The sequence below is a fragment of the Pantherophis guttatus genome, chromosome 1, assembly GCF_059756535.1.
Source record: "Pantherophis guttatus breed Tessera chromosome 1, ASM5975653v1, whole genome shotgun sequence".
Lineage (NCBI taxonomy): Eukaryota > Metazoa > Chordata > Lepidosauria > Squamata > Colubridae > Pantherophis > Pantherophis guttatus.
The window spans coordinates 257,762,462-257,780,030 of NC_142063.1; the positions used below are offsets into that span (position 1 = coordinate 257,762,462).

Consider the following 17,569-nt stretch of genomic DNA (forward strand, 5'->3'; position numbering starts at 1 on the left):
AATAAACAGTTCTACAGATTCAGTTGGTCCATTGATGAAACTTAGGCTAGATCCTCTAAGGTCTAGGCTAAGATATCTATCAAGAACAGATGTAGGAATAAAGAGTGATTGAACAAGACTGAAATAAAACATGGCTGTGTAAGAGGTAGTTTCAGTATAACAGAGTTGGAAGGGATCATGGAGGTCTTCTAGTCCAACCCCCTGCTCAGGCAGGAAACCCTATACCATTTCAGACAAATGGTAGTCCAATCTCTTCTTAAAAATTTCCAGTGTTGGAGCATTCACAACTTCAGGAGGCAAGTTGTTCCACTGATTAATTGTTCTAACTGTTCTAACTAGTCAAAACTCACAGCCACTTCTTCCAATAATATTTCAGTAATCTGATTCAATGACAAAGAAATGTACATTATTGTGGTGTTACAAATGTTTTGAGAAGAGGAGAGCATGTGTACACTGTACAGACAATATATTGAACTGAGGCTTCTTTGCTGCAATGCTCTCCCAGAATACAAAGCGGCCCACAATTAAGATAACTTTTTATAACATACCTTTAATGTGATACCAGAACTGAACAGAATTCAGATCTCTTGACTTCAAATTATAGATCTTAACCAAAACTTAAAAAGAAAAGTTTATTGGAAAAGTAAAAGCATACAAAAAAACAAAAGATAGTTCTATCCGATCTACAATAGCTGATCTATAACATTTTATTCACTTCTTAATTGAAGTCACTAATTAATAAAATCTGAACCTGGTAGCATTCTGTTTGGTATCTTGCTTCAGATTGATAAGGAACCGTTGATGAGTATCCTGAAGATGCTTTTTCAAAAGGCAACTGGACTTTCTATGTTTTTCTCTTGAAGATGTTTCGCCATGACAACCATGACCCCGGATGACTGAGAATTCCATAGACATTTAACCATTGATGAACAGTCTGAATACAATGTTTCAGCTCCTTTGATATCCATTTAATTGTCATACCATTCAACCCCTACTCAACTATAATGCTAAATTGAATGCCGTGGGTTTGCTGGAATCAAGATATATTACATGTACAGCATTCCCACAAGAAGCAGGAAATGGCAAACCACTTCTGAATCCTTTCCAAGAAAACTGCAGGGATTTGGCCAGACAGTCACCAGGAGTTAATACTGACTCAAAGGTATCAAAAGCAAAAAAAATACTACATCCTAAAACAAATTATTCTGACATATGGCAGAAAATCCCATAAGCACCTCTTCCCAACCTTGGCAGTAAAGACACAATAAACAACAAATTAAATAGCACCTTGCTGCCTTTTCATAACCGCCAGAATCAGCTGCTGAGATGGTTGCCCTTCTCTGCCTAACAGGAAAGCTGGTCCAGCCTGGTGGGATGAAGTTTATGCAAATTCTGACAGGCTTAAGCTAGGTCAGCTCTATCAAGAACTTAGAGGTCTCAGACACAGACGTCATTGGCCAGCCCATTCATATTCCAGGAATTCAGGAATAAATGCCTAGATTTCTGCAATTCTTGAAAAAAAAATGAGACAGCATTTAAGACTTCACAGGAGAAATATCATCAATAATAGCAAAAGGAAGGAAGGAAGGAAGGAAGGAAGGAAGGAAGGAAGGAAGGAAGGAAGGAAAAGAAAGAGAGAGAGAGAGAAAGAAAGAAAGAAAAAGAAAGGAAGGAAGGAAGGAAGGAAGGAAGGAAGGAAGGAAAAGAAAGAGAGAGAGAGAGAAAGAAAGAAAGAAAAAGAAAGAAAGGAAGGAAGGAAGGAAGGAAGGAAGGAAGGAAGAAAGGAAGAAAGGAAGGAAGGAAGGAAGGAAGGAAGGAAGGAAGGAAGGAAGACAAGGCCTAGTACTGAACAACTAGGAAAAGCAAATGTCATCTGAGCAGGGATGTCCCAGAGGTTCCTAAACCCAGGCAACCTCTGGGCGAACCCAGGGAAGGAGGCCCATCTCTGGAGACATCCTAGTCTAGAGAGCTCAGCATCAAAAAGGGAAGCAGATACGTCTGGACTAAAGAAAATAAAGAAGACAGATCTCCCCGTTTCAAGGAAAGCCCAGATCCTCGATTGGCCTCTCTCCCCCGACCGATCCGGGGTGAGTGCGGCAGTCCACGCAGTGCGGCGACCCTTTGGAGAAAAGCCCCTCCCACGGGCTGCCCCGGACCGCCTATTCTTCACCCCCCACCCCCCACCCCCACCCCCCGGATAAATGCCTCCCGGGCGCTCCGCATCAACTTGCGCTTCTCCTTCCCTCTCGCCAAGTCAGGCGAAGAAGGCTGAGCGGGGGTCCCCAGGCGGCGGGCTCCCTTTCCCTGCCCCCTGGCCCGAGGCCATGTCCACGGGCTCGCTGAGCGATGCCGAAGACCTTCCCGAGGCGGAGATCCTGGGCTGCTCCGGCAGCCTGAAAATGGACCGCTGCCGCTCGCCGTCCGCTCCACGCCAGAGCCCCGCCGAAGGCTCTGCTGGCGAACGGGGCTCCCCAGGCAAAGGCCGGGGCGCGGCGGCGGGCAAGGCGCGGAAGAAAACGCCGGGCAAGAAGAGCCCTCCGGGAACGGCGGGCCAGGAGGGCAAACAGGTCCAGCGGAACGCGGCCAACGCCCGCGAGCGGGCTCGCATGCGGGTGCTGAGCAAAGCCTTCTCCCGCCTCAAGACCACCCTGCCCTGGGTGCCGCCGGACACCAAGCTCTCCAAGCTCGACACGCTCCGCCTGGCCTCCAGCTACATCGCCCACCTGAGGCAGATCCTGGCCAGCGACAAGTACGAGAACGGCTACCTTCACCCCGTCAATTTGGTGAGTGGGGCGCTCGGGAGGCGGGAAACACGCCGTGCATGGGGGGGGGGGGGCGGCTGAAAGGACACGCGCGCCGCGACGCTCGCACCTGGCTCCACGCTTTCCCGGCGCCCTCAGCTCCCCTTCGCTTCCCTTGCTTTTCCCCCCCCCCCTCCCCCAACCATCCTCAGGCCAGCAAAGTCGTCGTCCTTAGCCCGGCGGCTGGCGAGGAAGTCGGTCTCCGAAGTCGTCCGAGGGAACTGTGTGAGCTGTGGACGCCGGGGGTAGAAAAGTCCTCGGCCGCTTGGCGCGCTCGGCACTTCCCCGCGCGCTCCGACGACTCGGCGCTCGGTTTGTCCCGAGCGGTGACGAAAAGGCGCAGGGAGCGACGGGCAGAATAATAATAAAAATAATTTTAAAAATTGCCAAAACGATAACCACTCTTTAAAAGAAGCCCCCCCCTCTTTTTCTTTTTCTTTTTTTTCTTTTAACCGTCTTCTTAATCGGATTGCGCCACACAACTTTTTTTTTTTTAGCCGTCCAGGCCGCTTAGTAATAACTGAGGGGAGCCGTCACGTCCTTCGCTCACCAAGTCTTACTAATTGATCAGAATAAGGGGGAGGGGGAAAAAATAGCCCGATTTATTGACTTAACGGCGTCAGTCGGCGGGAATCTGATTTCGGCGTGTTTTATCTGCCGAGGGTTGGAGATTACTACGAGTAGTACTATCGCAGCCACTAACGACCGCGACTGTTAACGCTATTTAAATAACGCTATTTAAATCACCATCGAAACCGCTTTTTCGAAAACACCGAATAACAACAATGGGTTTTAAACGAAAAGAGGTGCCTCTTTTTTTCTCTCTCTCTCCCCCCTGTCTCTTTTCACCCGCCCCGTCGTCAGGATCCTGCCCCCCCACCCCCGTAAATTATGGACTTTTCGGGAGTGGAAGGGGTGTGTGTTTGTGTGTGTGTGTGTACCGCACACCTTCAGATTTACAACCACCTTCTCGACTTCTCGTCACGAAAAGGGCCACAAATCCGTTTGTAGGTCACGAAGGAGGAAGAAAGAAGACGGACGGGGCTGTTAGGAAGTGGCTTGGAATATTTTATAAGCTTCTCCGGCCTTTTTAGTAGATGCGAGTTGGGATAAGAGAAAAATATAGATATCGATTCGGATATTTGGAGGCCCCGTTATTTCTAGCAACGGAGTTAATCATAAAGAGGAAAACGCTTAGCCTCAGTTTATGGCTGAAACGAACGCAAACGTTTCTAGAGAGAGGGAACGGTTAAAAAAAAACAACTTCCATTCAGGATTTTATCGGTTGAACCCTCTCTATTGGAAAGAAATCTGGCAGGGGGGCATTATATTCCTTCACTGTGTTTTTTAATTTATCTGATAGATGGTTTACTTTTATTGTGGTCCTATATGTAAAACAATTGTTTTCTTACTCGTATTAACGGTTAATTAGTTAGCAATAAAGGACTGAGGTTTTATTTATTTTATTTCTCTATGGTTAGCAACAGTAAACATATTGAAAAAGTTACTGAAAGCAAAACAAACTCAGAACCCCAAACTGTTTTGACTGATGGATTTGGGAGAAGGGGTGAGATATGGTTGACCTTGTTGTTGGTTTTGCTATGATATCATTATTGCATGTATATGCTTCATTTTAAAAAGACATTGAGATTAGTTAGTACAATAGCACGACAATGATGAATAATTCCCACCACCACAGTACAGATAATCTACACAGATTTTATTTTGCTAGCAAATTTGCATTCATGACATTTTTTTTTTAAAAAAAGAAGGTGATTTGTGCCTATTGTCTCTAATGCCCATAAGAAATGGATAGAACTGTAATTTTACTGTTCTAGAATTATACTTTCCTTATGAGGCTTCTGACCTCAGCAGAACTTTGGCAGTTGCAAACCAAAGCATACAGTCAAGAAGAAACCCCCATCTCCAACTCTAAAATGCTTTTAGAGGAGATAGTACTCGTTATCTTTTTCAAAACAAAGCAAAAGTGAAGGGGGAGCCGTGCTTTGACATTACCCAGTCAAGAATAGACAGGGGCTTAAAAAAAAAAAAGATGTCTGCCCCAATATGCCTTTTTATGTTGCGTTCATTGTATATCTATTTGAGGGAGAGATTATTTCTATCAAATGTAACCAATACTGGTATCTAGTTCAATAAAGCATGACCTTTCACCCCCAAAGGTTTTAGAGAATTATGAGGAACATAAAGAGTAAAAAAACATATTTATGGTGTAAAACATATGACTCTGCAGCTGCATGGGACAATACGGTGGAGCCATCTTAAGAACCTAGTTACGCTCACTGGCTGAGACTTGTCTAATCTAACCACTACTTCCTATTGTTTGGAAAGAACACCTGGGTTATCTATGTCTTTATTACAGTTCAAGAACTGTGTCATTTGAAATACACTGATCTCTCTCTCTCTTCTTTTCCTCATCCTTTCTTTTTCTTCCTCTCCTTTGCCCCCATCCCCACACCTTTTTGCTCCTTGGCTACAGACATGGCCTTTTATGATTGCTGGCAAACCAGAGAATGAGCTGAAAGAAGCAGTGAACACAACTCGGTTGTGTGGCCCTACTGCCTCCTGACCCAGGATTTTCAAGCATGAGAAAAGCACCCTTCTCTGTGGATGAATGCATTTGTGCATTGTGTATACGAAACGGGTGGGGGAAGCATTTCAAGGAGGCAACAAACTGTTTTCTCATGGAACAAACAAATCCTAAAACTGAAAAGAAGACCAAATGTACTATGCCAAAGGAAAGTGAAACAATCACAAAGAACATATATTTAACTTTATTAACTTGTATATATATATATATATAAATATACACATATATATATATTGAATATCCTGCAGCAACGCCTTGCTGGTCCAAGTGCTGTTCTCTGGATCCAACCAAATTTTGCAACTTTCTATCTTTGTGTACTCCACTTTGTGAAAGACGGCGATTCCTAGAATCAATTATTCTGAAATCACATCTCTCTAAAAAGAATACACATTAAAGATATTCTATGAATATATTTTCTTCAAACAAATTTTGCTATAATTTGTATAATTTTTTTTAAAAAAATTCTCAACAGGAAAATGAAAATAGCGCACTGTGCTGTGTGGTTTTTTTTATTATTATTTGTTTAGAAAGAAAAGAAAGAAGATTACTATTTATTTTATTTTGGGTAAGCAGATTTTACAAATCTTAAAGTGACACAATGCAAAAACCATTTGACCTCAGATTATGAAATGTTTATTTTCCTAATTAAGAAGAGGTAGACCGTATCCTTTGGGGGGAGGTTTAGATGACTAGAAAAACAGCATGCAATGGCTGTCTCACTCAAGAAGGAAGGAAGGAACCTGTTTGTCACATTTCCAATAATTTAACTAAGAATTAGGGAGATTGTGAAATTAGCAACGAAGTTTAGCAAAATTTGTAGCTCAATCCATACATTTGCATTGTCATTACTATTCATGTCTTAATTTAGAATGGGGTTGTTTGCAAAGATGATAGAGATGGAAAGCAGACAGTTTTATATTGTCTTTGCACACTAAACAATCTAAGTTTTATAGAATTTTTTACAAGTCATACAATCTAAGTGTTAGCATGGAATGTGTCTTTTCTAAACATTGCCAATGTAAGGCTGAAAACAGAAAAATGCTGAATGAAGGTAGGTACAATTTCTTTCACTAGAATAAATCTGAAGCAGAAGGATTCACTAGAATAAATCTGTTTGAAGGATTAAAGTGATTTGATTTATACTTGGAAATAAATCCCAGGTAAGTTCAGAGGGTTTTCCTGTTAACTTCATTTTTTCCAAGGGATTTATATGATGTTCCTAAATAACTTTTTGGAAATTATCAGCTCTAAAATTATACATTCCTAAATAACAGACGCAACATGAGAAAAAAATACTTCCAGATTACATCCCAGCATACATTTTTTTAGCTAAGCGGCTTGAAGATCTGTATATAGTTCGGGTTTTTAGTTAAAAATGGTGTAGAAAGGAATTATTTGAAAAGTATCAAGCAGGTCAAAACAATTTTATTCTGGATCTCACAAGGATGTAGTTAATAATTTAAATTAGAGATGAATTAGAGATGAGAGCAAAAATGTAAATAACATTTTTATAGTAAAATATTTGAACTTTTGCTTTGTTCTGCCATTCAGACAGTGCGTCATCCATAACCTTTCAAATAAGCCAAACAAAGCAAAAATTGAAATATTTTGCTTTAAGGTTTTTTCATTTTTTTTTGTCAATCATCCTTAATATAGTAATATAATGTTAGAGAGCTAGGCAGTCCCAAGCTACCAACAGCAATGTTGGGGCCAATTACTTGGTTGAGTCGGGCAGCTATAGAAATTGAATAAATATATAAAGTTAATTAATGCTTTGATAAAGATAGGTAACACATTATCTTCAATATCCTATGCTTATTAAGAAACCCAGAAATAATTTTTTGGTAACTCAGAATACTCTTTAAATGATATCACCTTATCTTCAATATCAATTAAACCTTTATATATCCAGAAATGAATCAGAATCAGAATAGAGCTGGAAGGGATCTTGGAGGTCTTCTAGTGCAGCCCCCGCTCAAGCAGGAGATCCTATACTATTTCAGACAAGTGATTGTCCAGTCTGTTCTTAAAAACCTTGTGATAAAGAAGCACCCACAACGTCTGAGGGCAAACTGTTCCACTGGTTAATTGTCCTCACTGTTAGGAAGTTTCTCCTTAATTCCAGGTTGTTTCTTTTCTTGATTAATTTCCATCCCTTCTTTTTTGTCCTGCCTTCTGGTGCTTTTGGAAAATAAATTGATCCCCTCCTCTTTGTGGCAGTCTCTCAAATACTGGAATACTGCTCATGTCCCCCCTAGTCTTCTTTTCTCTAGACTAGCCAAACCCCAATCCTGCAACCATTCTTCATGTTTTAGTCCCAGGTTTTTTATCATCTTAGTTGCTCTTTTTCCAAAGTCTCAACATCTTCTTTTGTAATGTGACCAAAACTGGATGCAGTATTCCAGGTGTGGTCTTACTAAAGCTTTATAAAGCAGTACTAAGGATTGTATTAGCTATTTGGGTTCCGGCCACATGTTTAAGGGATCATTCACTAGGACTCCAATGTCGCTCTCACAGTTACTGTTTTTGAGCCAGGTTTCACCTAATCTACTTGTACCTTTGGTTTTTCCTGACAAGTGTAAAACCTTGCTTTTCTCCACGTTAAATTTCATTTTGTTGGATAGGGCCCATTGTTCAAGTCTGTCAAGATCTTTTTGGATTCTGAGCTTGTCTTCTGGGGTGTTGACTATTCTTGCCAGCTTAGTGTCATCTGCAAATTTGATGAGTTCTCCTATTCCCTCATCTAAGTCATTTATGAAGATATGGAAGTGAACTGGGCCTAAGACGGAACCTTGTAGTACCCCACTGCATGTAGATGTTGTACCATTAAGGACTATTTGTTGAGTACAGTTTGTCAGCCAGCTACAAATCCATCTGGTGATGATGCTGTCTATCCCACATTTTTCTAGTTTACCAAGAAGTAGGTTGTAGTCTACTTTGTCAAATGCCTTGCTGAAGTCTAAATATACTATGTCCACAGCATTTTGCTGGTCTACTAATTTAGTCACTTTGTCAAAGAATGAAATTAGATTGGTTTGGCATGATCTGTTTTTAACAAACCGGTGCTGGCTACTAGTTACAATTTTTGTTTCTAGATTATTTTTTTGATTATTTTTGCAGTATCTTTCCAGGTATTGCTGTTAGACTGATTGGTCTAGTTTCCTGGGTCTATTTTTTCCCCTTTTTTGAAGATGGGAACCACATCAACTCTTTTCCAGTCCTCTGGTAGTTCCCTGGTGCTCCAAGATTTTTTAAAGATATGATACAATGGTTCTGAGATAACTCCTGCCAGCTCCTTCAGAACACTGGGATGTAATCCATCATGTCAAGTGATTTATATCCATCAAGGTCAGACAGATGTTGTCTTACCATTTTCTTGCTTATTTTAATTTTTATTTCTAGTCTGTATTTTAAATATGATTTCTTGGTAAATCAGAATACTCTTTAGATGAAACTACCTTTATATTTATCTGGTTTAACCAAGCAGTCAAGGAAAGATGATTTATTTGTAGGGCCACAAGTTCAAGCTTTATCTCTTTACAGGTCTTCATCCTTTAAATGGAAGGGAAGGGAAGTCTAACACTTCTGTTTTACTAAAATGAACATATTGTCTTTGTTAACTATCTGATTTGGGCTGGCTGGGCTATATTGACAATCTCCACATGCACATATGCATGCATCTGTACAAACCATGGAATATTGCAAACCAGGTTCCCACTACAAACCCTTATCTCTCCAATTTGTGGATTGCTGAAGTCTATAAGGAGAACATCTGGTGCCTTTGCATTCAGTCACAGTGGTGTCCCAACTTGTCATCTGCTGGAATGCTGAATAAAATTATAAGGTATGCCATATTTCCAAATGTTTTATCAATCGAATGGTGCAAGGCTACACGTATGCTATTTATTTATTTATTTATTTATTTATTTATATTTGTTTATTTATTTATTTGATTTCTATTGCTGCCTATTCGCACATGGTGACTCAAGGCAGTTTACAATATAAAAACATCATATAAAAAACTATAAAACTAATAAAAGAATCATATATAATAATAAAATAACCCCCCACCCCTCGCAACAACACATCATACGAGCCATTTAATGGGCTCCATCCTGCTCCATGTTCCCCAGGCCTGTGTATACATTTTATATAGTATTATGGAAGTATTATGGAAGCACTTGTTATGCATGTACATTATACTTTTGCAGAGGATAGGATAATCTTTAACTGCTCATCCCTATTTGGATAAAAAATTGCCTGGAATTTGTTATTAATCATCAAACAATAATTTATATTACTGGAAGATAAAATAATATTTTCAAATAAGTTCCTTTCTTTAGTGTAGGGTACCTAACTTTAAAAACAGCCTTGTTGCAAAGATAATTCCCCTTTTCATCAATCCCCCCAGAGCCTCCCAACAGGTAAGATGGTGGACCCAGGAGAGTATCTTAAGCAACATTAAAAAATACTGATGGAATAATTTGGATGGGAAGATACTCTTGCCTTGTACACTCTCATGGTGCCCTGGCTTTAATTTAAACATCATTCTTTCTATTGATCTGATCTGTTACTCTGTGAGAGATTAAGCAAAGAGATAAACAGAAGTGCTGGGCTCTTTCCTCTGAGGCAGCTCAGTCCAGAGGCAGCTGATGCGCCAGATCCCAGAGAACTGTTTAACGTTTCAAGGTTATGACCGCACTGTTTACAAAATGTCTTCAGTTATTTATACTGTTATTCCCAGCAGAGGGGCTTTAAATTTCCACAGTTTCGTTCATACATATATGTGTGTGTGGGGGGGGGGGGTAATATTGTTTAATTTGATACCTGGATTCTTTTTGGGAACAGTAACATTCCCATGGGGGAAAGTTTCACTAAAGTCAAGCCTAACCTTTTGCAAAATTTGCACACACACACACACACACACACACACACACACTAAAAGGTATATAAAAAGTAGAAGGAACATGGCAGTTTGGGAAGATGTAATTAAGATCCTTTATCCAAGATGTAACTGTCTTGCGTAAGCTTAAAAATCATGTTTATTGTAGAAGTTTTAATGGACCATCTTATCACATGCATGAAATAGTTTTCTTAATGGCATGATACAAAGATAACTTAAGACAGGCGGAAGTTGACAAATTTTCCAGATTTTTCTTTACAAAACTCCAGGCAACACACAATACATCTATTGGGATATTGTGCAAATTATACAAACCTCACATATATATCACACAAGAAAATAAATATTTTTCCTATTAGCATGGGTGTGTGACCCACAAGAGTACTAACTTCTGAGTAGCAGGCTTAGTAAAAAAAATACACATCTAAAGACAGCTAATGCTCTTTTGCAATAAGTTAGAAATCCCCAGGATTTTTCTGCAACCAAATTTCACAGAGACAGATTTGATTATTAATTTCTCTGTGATGTCATCCCATCAGAATAAATTAGGTTCATACTTCATAATTATAAGGGGTATTGTGGCTGGGTATATTAAGATAATTATCTAAGTTATTCTCGCATAGATTAGGACTAAAATGTGATGTAAGAAACATATGTCTAAAACAACATTAACATATACTTGGTTTTAATTAACCGGAAATAACTACAGTATCCTTTTTTAATATTAAAATAATTAAGCATACTTACTTCACCTCAATGAGTAAATAGTCTTTTCAGGAGAGAGCTGCCATTAGTTTTTTATGGCAAATGGCTAGCACCAGACTCCAAAATATGGATAGAATAAGGTCACAAATGTGGGCAGATCCAAGATAATCGAACTGAAATGTGCACCAAATAATTAAATGCAGTATCAATAACTCTCCGTATATTTTGTATTTTTTTTGTCTATCAGGTTACCAATATTCAGCAACATTTTAACTGAATTTAACTAGATTATATTAACTAGAATATATCTCCCTCTTTATGTATTTAATGATTCTCCTTCCAGCTTGTTAAAAATAATTCAGCAGCATCCCAGTTAAACTGAATTTAAACCAAAATAATTAAATGAGGTATATATAAAACTCTTTTTGTATTTACTATGTTTCTCCTCCAATTTTGTTAAAACTACAGCTCAGCAGCTGCTTTTGGAGAATCCCTGAGGCCCCTTGTACAGGGCTCTGGGTGAGCCATATGGGCCCTAACCTAAGGCCTCAGTCATCCCCCCTATATTTTATAAGTATAAAGAGAGAGAATAAGGCAGCATTAAAGAGTGCCAAGAGGTAATTAGCTTATCTGAAGTATGTGCAAGATGTATGCTAAAGACGCAGTGTCATTCTTTCCCCATCTTCCATGAAATTTAAAGAATTGCATAGGCCCCACATTCATTTATATAAGGTACGTGACATTTCAGCTGTATAAAATCTACAACATGAAGATATTTAGTCTTAAATTTAAAAAAAAAAATTGTACCGAGGGGTCTCTGCAGTCTTAGGGCCTAATTACTCGGTTAATGCCATTTTTAATCTATCATGTTGTAAATAATAGTAACCCTGGACCTTACTAGAATTGGGACCAAGGCATATGGAAGAGGATTAACCCAAAGTAACTTTTCTATTACCCAAACTTTTTTGTCAGGAAGGAGGCTCTTGTTAACATCGACCATGGTATCATGCTGCACCGGCTGGAAGAGTTGGGGGTGGGAGGCACCGTGTTGCGGTGGTTCTCCTCCTTTCTCTCCGACCGGTCGCAGTTTGTGTTGGCAGGGGGGCAGAGGTCGACCTCGAGGCCTCTCATTTGTGGAGTGCCGCAGGGATCGGTCCTCTCGCCCCTTCTGTTCAACATTTATGTGAAGCCGCTGGGTGAGATCATCCGTGGCTTTGGGGTGAGATACCACCAGTACGCTGATGACACCCAGCTGTACATCTCCACCCCAGGCCACCCCAACGATGCCCTTGAAGTGATGTCCCAGTGCCTGGAGGCTGTACGGGTCTGGATGGGGAGGAACAGGCTCAAGCTCAACCCTTCCAAGACTGAGTGGCTGTGGCTCCCGGCATCCCGATATAGTCAGTTGACTCCATCACTGACTATTGGGGGCGAGTCATTGGCCCCCACAGAGAGGGCTCGCAATCTGGGAGTCCTCCTGGATATGCAGCTGTCCTTGGAGGAACATCTGACGGCTGTAACCAGGGGGACCTTTTGTCAGGTTCGCCTGATTCGCCAGTTGCGGCCCTTTCTTGATCGGGATTCCCTGTGCACAGTCACTCATGCCCTCGTCACCTCTCGCCTTGACTACTGCAACGCTCTCTACATGGGGCTCCCCTTGAGGAGCACCCGGAGGCTCCAGCTGGTCCAGAACGCAGCAGCGCGGGTAGTGACGGGAGCAGCATGGCGCTCCCATGTAACACCGCTCCTGCGCGAGCTGCACTGGCTCCCAGTTGTCTTCCGGGTGCGCTTCAAGGTGTTGGTTATCACCTTTAAAGCGCTCCATGGCATAGGGCCTAGCTATCTGCGAGACCGCCTGCTGCTACCGACGACCTCCCAGCGACCCGTGCGCTCCCACAGAGAGGGCCTCCTCGGGGTGCCATCAGCCAAACAATGCAGGCTGGTGACCCCCAGGGGGAGGGCCTTCTCTGTGGGGGCACCTACCCTCTGGAATCAGCTCCCCCCAGAGATAAGGAGAATCCAAGACCTCAGTGCCTTCCGTCGCGCCCTTAAAACCCATTTATTTAAACAAGCCGGGCTGGCTTAAGATGAAATTTTTAACTGTTTTTAAATGTTTTAAACGTTTTTAATTGGTAAATGAGTTTTAATTGGGCCAAATTTATATATCTTTTAATTGTTTTTAATATTTGTTCTGCATGTTTTTTTAATCTGGCTGTACACCGCCCTGAGTCCTTAGGGAGAAGGGCGGTATAGAAATCCAATATAAAATAAATAAATAAATAAATAAAACAGCATGTGTAATTTGGTTCTTAGAATTCTGGCCTGAGAAATATTTGTATCTCGCTTATGTTTATATGATGTTCTCTAAATATGCTGAAGGCAAGACAAGAGATAACAAATTTATAGCAAATTTGTTTGCTATATTTCTGATTTTTTTTCTTTAATACTAATTGGCTGCTGCCTGCAATATAATATAATGCAATATAATAAATTTAGCCCTCTCTAGTTTTGTCACTATAAAAAAAAAGTATGTTTTTTTTAATCAGGCAATGAATTAAGAAATCTATATTGAATAAACAAACATGTGCAGAGAGCCTTTTCAAAGTTTGGGGAAGACAAGAACTATGATTGAATTAATTACTAAAATGGACTATCTTTTTTATATCAAACAAAGCAAAAGGCTGATCTTCTTATTGATTAGGTTTGAACCCATCTAACATTGTGCTCAGAGTTGCTCTAAAGCAGTGTTTTTCAAATGTGGCAACTCTAAGATATGTGGAAATCAACTTTAAGAATTCCCCCAAACAGTTGGGGAATTCCTGTAGTAGAAATCCACAAATCTTAAAGTTGCCAAGTTTGAAAAAACCCTGACCTAAAATGAAATAATATTCAGAGCTTTATTGTTGAGTGAGCTAGGAATACTTCTTCAACAAAGTTGATCCCCAGTTCAGATGTGTGTGGGGTATGTATGATTTATTGACCTAAAAGACATCCACGGGGTTGGTTCAAGGCATTTCATTCCTAAGGCTAAGAAGCAAACAGTACACAGTATTAGAATTTCATATTTTAAGGGCAGAAAAATCACAGATGCCTCTCCTACAGCCTGACAATGCAAGAACATAACAATGAATCAATAATTATTCTTTTGCTGTCTTTTTGTGATGTCCAACCTTCTGTTGCCTGTTATCCTTAAAAATATTTTCTGTTCTATATTCTCTGAGAATAATGGAAATTTATCCATAGCTAGTATTTCACCTAAAGTAAATCAAACAAACCTAAATAAAAAAAGTTCCTTAGTCTACATACTTCTCCATTTTCCATGCCATAGATATGGAATTCTGCTGAAACCAAGAATTTCTTTTAATTTTTTTCCTGTTAGTGTCTCATCTATTCTATTCTCATCTCTTCTGAAAGTATCATGACTCTGACCATGTTTAAAGGACCTGATGCTTAAGGTACCTGAATATATGGCCACTCTTTGTGATACAGTCTCAGGAGAAGCATCCAGCATGTTATCAGCTTGTGGCTCTTATCAACTCCCTGTGGGAGAGCTTTATTAATTGTTACTAAAAGGGATAATACAACATGAGCATAACATAAAGATGTTTCATTGAGTGACTAATGAACTTCCTGGAATTTTCTGTGTAAGTAGAATAGTGTTTTTTAAACTTGGAAATTAGACTTCTGGGAGTTGAAGTCCACACATCTTAAGAGTTGCCAAATTAGAACAACCTGACTTGTCAGGCAGAGTAGGAAAATAGGAGACTGGTTTGAGCTCTAGTGTGTGAATATTTAAGAAGCAGTTCTCATGAATAGGGTCGAATCAGTGGAATAATATCTCTGACTGAATGTCCACCTGGCAGTGGGCCCTCTCCAAGTGTCTTTCGGGAAAGGCCTCCCTAGTAAGGCTTGCTTAGCACCTAGTTTATTATCTTTTTAGTGCCAGTTAGGCAGAGATATTTTTATTCCCTGGAAATCATTACTCTTTATATGGTATATATTTTAAAAGGCTGTATTTTAAGGGATACTGACTCAAAAACTTTAAAAAAAATATAACTTCTGAACCTGATGAAGTGGAATGGTGTGCATCCTATTACCTGAAAATTCATTAACAAAAGACTAATAAGAATGTCACCTTCTGTATTAGTACAACTAAGATGTCCTTATTTTCTTTGTATCCAATAAGCACTGCAACAACTGGCAGAATGGCTCCAACAGCCATGATGAGGAAAATATTGCTTGGATGCTACCAACACCAGAGGCACAGGCCTTCAAATAAAAAACATCAACACATGGCTTGCATTTGCAACCAACTGCCCTCTCTCTTCTTTCATTGCATCTCATTATGATTAAGAGAATTTAAGAGTTCATTTTGTGAACAGAGTATTTGAGATCAATACCTGTGCCCAATACGTCAAAAAGTGCCTCTAGCATTCTATTACTCTTTTATCTGGGCTCGGGCTTTATAATTGATCCCAAAGGAGTCCCAATCTATCTGCACACAAATATACAATCACCCCATTCATGCATGGCACTAAATTATGAGCTTTCCTTGGTTCTAGCTTAACACACTACAGGAACCTAGTCTCTGATATAAGCCACAGTAATAGTTTAGTTTAATACCATAATAGTAGCCAGTGTTGGTTTATAGAAATTTATGTTGGTTAAACAAACTCTGTTTGTCTTGGTATAGCTGTCTTCATAGATGAAAAATCTATAAATATGGCTCTCAAACACATTTTAAACATTAAAAATTGTTGAGAATATTCATAGTTCAGGTTGTAGGTTTTGGTAGGGGTCTATTCCCTGACCTTGCTGTTTAGCTCCCGGACGTTTCATTACCAAACTACGTAACATCTTCAGTGGGGTTTCACCCAAAAATCCCGCTGAAGATGTTACCTAGTTTGGTAATGAAATGTCCGGGAGCTAAACATTAAGGTAAAAGAACTGACCTCTGCCAAAACATTTAAAACTTCCTTTCAACATTATTATCTTGTGGGAGTTACAGTACAAAGCATGCCTTTTCCCTGGCAGCCTCTGCCCCATGGAACAGCCTTCTAAACACCCCCCTAAAGTTCAGCAGGCCTCTACCATCCTCAACTTCCATAAAACACTGACTTTTCTCCCAGGCGCTCTCATGAGGTGATTGCTCAATGGAAGCTTGACTTCCACCAGATTTTTGTTTATATGTACTTGATTTTAAAAGTTTTAATATGGTTTTTGTGTTATTTTAATTTTTAACTGAGAACTGCCCAGAATTTGTTATACGATGAGTGGCTATATAAATGTTTTAAATTAATAAATAAATTTTGAGTATACAGCAAGATCCAGTGATGGGATTCAAGTAATTTAACAACCGGTTCTCTGCCCTAATGATTTCTTCCAACAACCAGTTTGCCAAACTGCTCAGAAAGTTAACAACCGGTTCTCCCGAAGTGGTGCGAACTGGCTGAATCCCATCACTGGCAAGATCCTTATGTTAAGAGTTTCCTTCCAAGCCCCAATCAGTCCTATCTAACAGTTAGTGATGAGGGCTAGCTACTAAGAGTTGCAATCTAATAATACCAGAAGCGTGTACATTGTCTCTCCATGTTCATTGGCTAAGATTTTGATAATCAAAATTCAATAAGCTAGAAGGAGAAGTCACAGTATTACAATCTTTAGCAGCTATAGCTGAAATGGAGTAGGAAACTGACTTTCAATTAACTGGGGGTTGGGCGGAGAGATGGAAGCGGGGGGGGGGACTAAGACAGAATGATGGATGGGATGGGAAAATTGTCTGGTAATTTTTGTTTCAAACTTTTGGCAAGAAGATACTTTCCCCCAAAGTCTGATTGCATAGAGGAAAAAGTAGAAAAACATAAAGAGGGGGAAGGACGCCTTATTTAATTTTGGTACAGGCTTTACCATCCCCTCACAGAGAATACAACTTCAACAGAAAAATAATTTTCCCTCTTTGCATTAGGGTCAGGATACAGTAGGGCACAAGAAAGAAAACATGCAAGTTCTAAAGGATATAGAAGCATTTCGAAATCTCGTGGCTGATCTGCAGAAATCCTTGTAAATTTCACAGCCGAAGCAGGAAGCCAGTCGTCACCCTTTAAAGGCTTGTTTGTCTAACAGTTAGGAATGAAGCAACACGCAAACATTACTACTAATTATACTTTTTCCACATAGACATTTAAGAGACAGTTTTATCTGCAGAAATTCCACTGACAAAACCTTTTTCATATGAATTGAATATAGATTTCTTTTTATACTCACTGCTATAATTGAATATTTACTAAAATGTTTAACAGAATATCTAAAAGCAATTTTCTTTTATGAAAAAGGGCAAAACATAGAGTGATGGTTGTATTGCTAATATCTCTGTCTTAAAAGGAAGCAAGAGGTCACCTTTGTTACATTTGTTTGATGTGTATATTTTATCACTTTTAATATGTTTTGCTATTCCCTTTCCTTTTATGTTAGTATTTCAATATATCAAAACCTAATAGAGGTATTATATAGAAAAACACAGAAAAATATTCTAACTTGCTTGGGAAAAAATTC

At 39.8% G+C, this 17,569-nt stretch overlaps 1 protein-coding gene across 1 annotated transcript; it reads left to right on the forward strand.

Annotated features, from left to right (window-relative positions):
- Nucleotides 1-627: 627 nt before the first annotated feature.
- Nucleotides 628-5,894, forward strand: TCF21 (transcription factor 21). Its single transcript, XM_034419055.3, has 2 exons — nucleotides 628-2,783; nucleotides 5,299-5,894. The coding sequence occupies exons 1-2, from the start codon at nucleotides 2,202-2,204 to the stop codon at nucleotides 5,386-5,388; spliced, it is 672 nt and encodes a 223-aa protein (XP_034274946.2). The 5' UTR covers nucleotides 628-2,201; the 3' UTR covers nucleotides 5,389-5,894.
- The last annotated feature ends 11,675 nt before the right edge of the window (nucleotides 5,895-17,569 follow it).